The 7,655-nt window shown below is 42.7% G+C and overlaps 1 protein-coding gene across 2 annotated transcripts; it reads right to left on the reverse strand.

Annotated features, from left to right (window-relative positions):
- Positions 1–354: 354 nt before the first annotated feature.
- shisa4 (shisa family member 4) lies at positions 355–7,264 on the reverse strand. 2 transcript variants are annotated; one of them, XM_049022304.1, is made up of 6 exons: positions 6,945–7,264; positions 4,012–4,189; positions 3,696–3,832; positions 3,262–3,273; positions 2,820–3,020; positions 355–1,814 (listed from the first exon to the last, which is right to left on the reverse strand). In XM_049022304.1, the coding sequence occupies exons 1-6, from the start codon at positions 7,000–7,002 to the stop codon at positions 1,774–1,776; spliced, it is 627 nt and encodes a 208-aa protein (XP_048878261.1). In that variant the 5' UTR covers positions 7,003–7,264; the 3' UTR covers positions 355–1,773. The 2 variants fall into 2 exon arrangements, with proteins under 2 accessions (XP_048878261.1, XP_048878262.1); XM_049022305.1 differs by lacking the exon at positions 3,262–3,273 and having other exon boundaries at positions 6,945–7,262.
- Between the last annotated feature and the right edge of the window lie 391 nt (positions 7,265–7,655).

Genomic DNA, 7,655 nt, shown 5'->3' on the forward strand with positions numbered 1-7,655 from the left:
TTGTATTTGACCTATCAAATACATCAGCATTATGTGTAGTAGAAACACACAGAGCACTACAGAACCACCACTGCTATTGTGGAACACTGTGACAGCATTTTGCTGTGAAGCTTTTTTCCACCAGCATGCGCCGTGAAGCTAAACAGAGGACAGAATGGATGTAATTAAACAGGCGTAAGCCTGTCAGGAACTAAGAAAAAGGCCAGACTGGAATCTCATTATCAAGCCATAGCAACACTACTAAACATCCAACAAACTGACAAAAAAATATGCAAAACAAAACAAACATTACATGACCCAGGTGTGTAAAACTGGTGGAGACCCCAAATAACTTATATTTACTATGGCGAATCGTTGGATGGGTGGACAGTATATATTTAATCAAGACATTTCAGTTCAAGACATTACAAGACATCTCCATTTTCAACTGTGATTAACTGCTATTGCAACTGTTTCAAACTGAAGGCTGTAAAAATCAAAACCGCAGTTGAGAGGAGAACAGGAAGTCCACTGGGAAGTTTTTTCATCTGTACACTGTGACAGTGCGCCTAGACCTTCTGGTTCAACCTCATAAAACACAAAGGACTTCAAAGCAATTAACTCAGTGAGATCAAAAATACATATATAATGTTAAGCCTTTCATGCAAAATGCATTCAGAGTACATTAAACATATGTGTGAAAGAACAATATTCCAAGTTAACATTAGTCATAAAACAAAGGCAAGAATACAATTAAAAAATAAAGAGACACAAATTCCAAGTGCCATTGTTTCTACTGTTTGTGATGATTATATACATGTATAAAGAAACACGTCCTTAATCAAGTATTAAAAGTCATCTTTACAATGCTTAATGTGTAAGCAATATGGGATAAAATAAATACAAACAAATTTATTTCCATCAGTCAAGCTTTTTAGATTGGATTTTAAGTACCAAACACCAATAATGTTGATCTGAAATCAACATTACTGTTGAATAAATTCAGAATACAGTGAAATTCAGGTGCATAAGTGTATTGGACTTATACCAACATATACATCTGCAGTTAAACTTATTTCTATCAACATATCAATATATTCTGGTTTCAAACCGTATGACACCTGCAGTTTACTTAGAGCTCGTCTTCATTTAAAATATTAACAGCCGTTATCATTAGCTTCTAGAATGGAAGACAAGCTAACATGTTCTGAAAGCATAGTCAAATAAATAAATAGTGTAACATAGCACATCAGTCAGTAACAGCGTTAAACGTGCACCACGGATCTGAGGATTCATTCCTGATTCCCACCAAAGGAGCCCCCACTTCCAACAAGAAGAGCAGGATACTATTCCTGCGATGTTCAGTCATGTCATGATCAGATCAATGACACATAAATGGGGCAACACATAATCAAGTTAAAACAAGCACGTAAACTTTTTGACAACCCCCTTAATGTTTAACAGAAAGACATATACAGTACAATGCTAAGCTAGGGAAAAAAAGCAACGTGCGGATCTGGGCATCAGCGACACTTGGGGGGGAGGTGGGACAAGACGACCGACAGACAGATCGTTCTGTCAGCAATGACTTCAGTTCTGTACAAGAGGAGCTCGGCCCAAGTCACGCTCCTTCTCATGAGGAGGGAAAAAAAACCAAGTGGCATATTAGTATTTTTTTCGCTAACAAATAAGAGAAGGAAAACAGAATACTGAGAAGGGCGGGGAAGCCCTCATTCCCCCCCACATACAGTCTCTTCTCTCTCGTCCGCCCTGACCACAGGAACTCCTGCCGAGTCACTGGCCTGGGTATTGCGGTGGCGAGTATGGTGGTGGAGCTGGAACACATGACACGATGAATCAGTACGTAACCACTGGATCTTACCCATGGATACACCTGTATACAGATGCTCCTCGCTTTACGAAGATTCAGCTTACGATATTTTGACTTTACAATGGTGCCATAGCAATGCACATTCAGTAGATGGACCAGTCAGTCTTACAGACAGCATAAGCAATTGCATAGGGCACTAACTTCTGAGGAGGAGTCAACTTTCCAGTCAATTTCACTTTGCCTTGGAGACGGGGGTGGCAGCGGAAATGCTTGTCTAGGGCGCCACATTGGCTAAGACCCGTACTGTTCAGTGCTCATCAAACTTTGCAATTTTAGCTATTTCCCGGCTAGTGGGCTTCCGGGCTTCATGACACTTTCTGCTGATGCTGGTCGAGGGCAGCATCCACCCCCATGCTTCCAATATCTGCAGCAACTGTAAGCGTAACCATCTCACGCAATGTTTAACAACGTATCGAATGGTATATTTTTTCTCTGTTTATGCATATCTTCCCATGCCCATTACAGCTACTAAACACCCAAGTGTGTCATATAATATTCATAATCGACTTAAGATATTTTCAAATTATGACAGGTTCAGCGGAACGTAAACCCATCGTAAGTTGAGGAGCATCTGCACTCCACTACAGTACAATCACCAACGACAAATTACTCTTACAGTTACTGATGTTACAACAAAACTAGAAACTTGGGAAAAGAATTAGCACAGCTTGCTAACTAAGCTTGGCTAACTATTTTATACTTGTCATCCATTTATGGAGTCCTACTTCTAGTACACTCCATTATAGAAATCCAATTGAAGAACCTTCCTTTAGGCTACAGCAGAAGGGTTCATTTTTGGACTAACAACCTCTCAGTAACACGACCAGTTCCCTAACCCCCCCGGTAACTGCAGTACTCACATACAGGGCTACAGAACCCTGGTTCCCTCTCTGTCTACATTTGCACAGTTAGCTATAAGACAACAATTAAACCTGTCATGCCGACTCACCTGCATGGCCGACTCCCGGGTCTATCGGCGGGTATGGAGGGGTAGGACCCTGCGGCATCATGGGATACTGCTGAGGCATGCCAGGATAATAATGTGGTGCCATTGGGTATCCAGGATTATGGTAGTCAGCAGGCCCCATCGGTTTGCCATATGCATTGAATGCGGGGTCCACCGGGTAGCTGGCCATCGGGATCTGCTGGCCTGGAAGTCAGTCACCAGTCACACGTCAGTGTACCGCTGCAGCCGTGCCAGCCATGCAGCACCAACGCAGCATGAGCATGCGGACGTTGCCTCAGGAAGCATTATACGGTTACACTAAATCCTGGATCGAAATGAAAACCTAAAACGACAGACGATGCTCAAACAGTGGCCAAAAGCACGAGAGATTCACATTCAAAGACAAGCATTACATCACTAAATGATGCAGCATGTTAAAGCATACCTTCACGTGTTTCTGAAATAAAAAAAAAATAAGAATACCACATCAGTATGTTTGGGCAATATGTACAATATCTGCAATTCCATTCTAAACCAGATTGGAATAATATTATAATAATGAACTAAATCTCTGTCATCCAAAGGAATTTATGTAACTTACAATTTCATATTTTTGCTTCCACATGCAACAGAACATGTACTCAACAGTTTAGATTTCCCCTTTCAAAATCAGAGCCATGGACAATTTGGTTGGAAGTCTAGAGAGGAGCTTTATGTAACGTGCTGGGCCTGCACAGTGCATCAGCCCTCAACCATCTGCTTTGGAAAACAGAGCTGAGCACTGACAGCCATCACTTGGGACAGAGAGCAGTGTGATGGTGTGACGTGGAACACACCATAAACAGCCAATCCCTGTGGCTGGCCTGTGGCTCGTCTTACCGTCATAGGGCGTTCCGCCCCGCTGCTGCCGGCGCTGGTACAGGTAGCAGCAGGAGCACATAAAGCAGCAAACCATGGTAGCAATGATGGCCACAAACAGCAGGATGGAGGAGGCAATGCCCGCTATGGTGGTAGGGCTGTACAGGACGGCAAAGAGAGGCATTTTAAGAATCAGACTCTCTGCCCCGGCCCCCAGTCCCTCCCCTAGCAGCCTCTTCATTTATGATACCATCAGATGCTCGGCTAGACTAGAAAAAATACACAGTCTTGTCGATGAAGCCGGCAAAACAGGCACATGCTGGGTGTGGGGTCACACCTGAACTGGAACAGCATGCAGCGCTTCTGCTCCTTCTCCAGGATGATCTTGCTGCGGTCCAGGCAGCAGTAGCGATGCTGGCAGTTCCCGCAGCAGAAGGTCAGGTGTGGGCAGTCGAAGCCATTGTGCCAGGTGCCATTCTTGTCCACGTACCAGAGGCAATCCTCATCTGCACTCACTTCACATGAGACCATAGATGCAAAGAGTATGAGGCATCAACCATCAGAGCAGCCCAACCCTCTTCCTCCACCACGCACACCACTCATAGTTAAAGGACATCTACTGCAGTGTTTCCCAACCCAGTCCTCGGGGACCTTCTACTGGGAGCTGGGAAGGAGCAAAAACATGGACCGTCTGGGGGTCCCCAAGGACAGAGCTGGGAAACACTACAGTGGATGTCCTGGTAGGGAGCAAAAACGTGTACTGTCTGGGGGTGCCCAAGGACCGGGCTGGGAAACACTACAGTGGATGTCCTGGTAGGGAGCAAAAACGTGTACTGTCTGGGGGTGCCCAAGGACCGGGCTGGGAAACACTACAGTGGATGTCCTGGTAGGGAGCAAAAACGTGTACTGTCTGGGGGTGCCCAAGGACTGGGCTGGGAAACACTACAGTGGATGTTCTGGTAGGGAGCAAAAACGTGTACTGTCTGGGGGTCCCCAAGGACAGGGCTGGGAAACACTACAGTGGATGTCCTGGTAGGGAGCAAAAACGTGTACTGTCTGGGGGTCCCCAAGGACAGGGCTGGGAAACACTACAGTGGATGTCCTGGTAGGGAGCAAAAACGTGTACTGTCTGGGGGTCCCCAAGGACAGGGCTGGGAAACACTACAGTGGATGTCCTGGTAGGGAGCAAAAACGTGTACTGTCTGGGGGTCCCCAAGGGCCGGGCTGGGAAACATGTGGAAATGATCAAATCAGTGAACACTGTGAGCTGTCTATACAGTATTCATTCAAAAGATAACAAGAATCAAGGACGCAAAACTGATTTAAGGCTTATCATAGCCAAGGAGCACTTTTGGTGAGGAAGATATATATAGACCACATAGGCCAGTCTACCACCTGCTGCAAGGTCTCAAGCATGGGATTATTTTACAGAGCTTAGTTAAAATGGCACGTTCCCTTCCTGTTTACTAGACATTAGCTGAACCATTTGCAGTACCGATTATATTATATTACCTTCTCACTCTTTTTATGTACTTGGGATCCCGAGTCCAGGCGAAAATAAATAAATAAAAATGCCGAGTGAATAAGTAGGATCAAATTCTGATAGCTGCTCTGCAAACCAACGTGCGTTCTACAATATTTACGAGGGTGACGAACAGCGTTTTTGGCGATTACATTAGCACCTTAAGGAACTACATATTTTCTATGTGTGGCTGCTGGATATTCATTCTCTTAGCTGCTTAGGGTGCATAAATATTGCCAGATTTAATATGTCCAGTGTTACTCAGTTGATAAGCATTAACAATTGAGATTTGCTAGAAATATGTGTGTATAATTAAGCTGCTCTTCTGTGATCTAACATAACATTTATATATAATATTGCAGAGTTTTGCATCTGAAGATTATTCAGGTAGTGCAATAATTCCATTCTCTCAGCCTTCCTGAAAAACTCCGTTTTCATTTCCAAAATTAATTCTGAAATATTATGTCCAAAACAAACTCTTAATCCTCGAGTTGTCTAAAGGCTGTTTCCAGTACATCTGGCACCTGTCTTTATCATAAACACAGTGGTGAGATTCCACGTGCACGCCCATTCTAAACTGACAATTCATCGCTCTTTAATCCACTCTGTCGTTAAAAACACATTTACTGGTTAATGTTAACGGAAATAATTCTTAACGGCCAGTTAAAACTATGAAATTACAACCGAATGTATGAAAAACACTTTTTTTTTTCTGAAAATACAGTTAAACGTATCAGAAAAGAAATACAAAAGCATATATAACAGCTTTCAAGTTATATTTTCCATAATGTCAAAATATTTACGTTTCTAATATTAATCGGTTTCTGACAAAATGATAACTAATGATAACGAATAGCAGAACTTGCTGCAATAGGCTATTATACACGGCGTTACTACCGAAATTAAGAACACCCCGGCTGTTCATTTTTAGGAGGAAAAAGAAGAAAAACCTACACACGTTTTTTTAGAACAGGTTACCGATTCGGTAGCACACATTTTCGTACAATCAATGTGCCTAAAGCTCACCAGGGGGGTCATAAGCATATTTATCCGACAAGGTACACTGAGCTTCAATATGACTCAAGCGTCAATTAGGAGAACTTCAAATTTGTTTTTCTTTGTTCAAATAAAATATGATTCTGCTAATGCCAGTGCTTTTTATGTGCTTTGGACATGAGACAATTTAGAATAAGATGAACTGCGAAGGGCTAATTCGGTCATCAATATTATAAGAATTCTTTTCCTTTTAATTATACCCAAGCCCAGACTTCGATAAAAAAAAGATATATTACCATAATAATTCTCTATATTATTAAGCTTTGAGTCATAAATACTATGAAAATTCTAAATGAAATCTGTTGCATTAAGGAAAACTGCACCAAAGATGGGTTTGGGAATTGATATGACTCACGAAATTCCACCATGTTGGTGTGAAATGACAGAGAAAAAATAACCCTGCGAATCATCCTTAGTGTCCGGGCCAGTGTACGACTTTTGACGCCTTGCCTAATGGATATACGCCATGAATTACATATCACTGTGATCTTTCCACTCAAATGACACTATCATTTTACAAAATATAACAAAACACATAACCTCCAACTTACATTTAAATAATTTATTTGATAGGGATTTAACATTATAAATTGTGTTAAAAAATAAAGTATGTATGAAGCGTTTTAAAATTAAAATACGAGTATATTCATTTGCCAGCGGCCTGGCGACAGATTAAAGCAGCATTGTCTTACCCTGCCAGGCGGAGAGAATGGTGGCGAGCACCGGCAAAGCCAAACACACAAGCGACATCTTAGCTGCAGTCCGGAGATTATTTCAAAGGAAATATGCAGGAGACCAAATATCGCACTCTGACGTCAAGCTTCTCTTTATGACCGGCAGAATGAGACGGTTCTAAAACCATACTCCAGCTTATAAGTTAATAATACGCGGTACGTGAGCGCCGTAGCCGTAACCATCACAGGGTCCGCGGAATGACAGATCAGCAGTCACGCCGTGCGTCCGGGGGACGGAAGAGAGCTAGCGAGCGCTCCGGAGCGCCTCCTGGGCTGCGCTTAAAGGAGAACATGGACACGCAGTACCAGGGACCCTATTCTCCACGCGTGCGCAGTGGTCACTTTCACAGGCGACAATGAGGTTCACTTTGAATCGCTCAGGGACACTAAAATGGTTTCAACTCATTTTCGCTGCTGCAAATGGCTACACAGGTTAGTGCGTCTTTGGCCTGTAGGCTTGCGTACTCCTACAAAGTCACCAGGTAAAGCGATTAATCCAGTTAAACATTAATATAAAGGTTAACCTTCGCGGTTTATCAGCAAAATAAAGAACTGTATTATTTCGTTCAAATAATATAAAACTGTGGATTCAAAATTTTAAACTCTTGACCAGAGAACATGAAGCATTGTAGGGTACTTCTTTTTACTGGGTCTACCCCTCTGTCACAT

The sequence above is a fragment of the Brienomyrus brachyistius genome, chromosome 8, assembly GCF_023856365.1.
Source record: "Brienomyrus brachyistius isolate T26 chromosome 8, BBRACH_0.4, whole genome shotgun sequence".
Taxonomy (NCBI): domain Eukaryota; kingdom Metazoa; phylum Chordata; class Actinopteri; order Osteoglossiformes; family Mormyridae; genus Brienomyrus; species Brienomyrus brachyistius.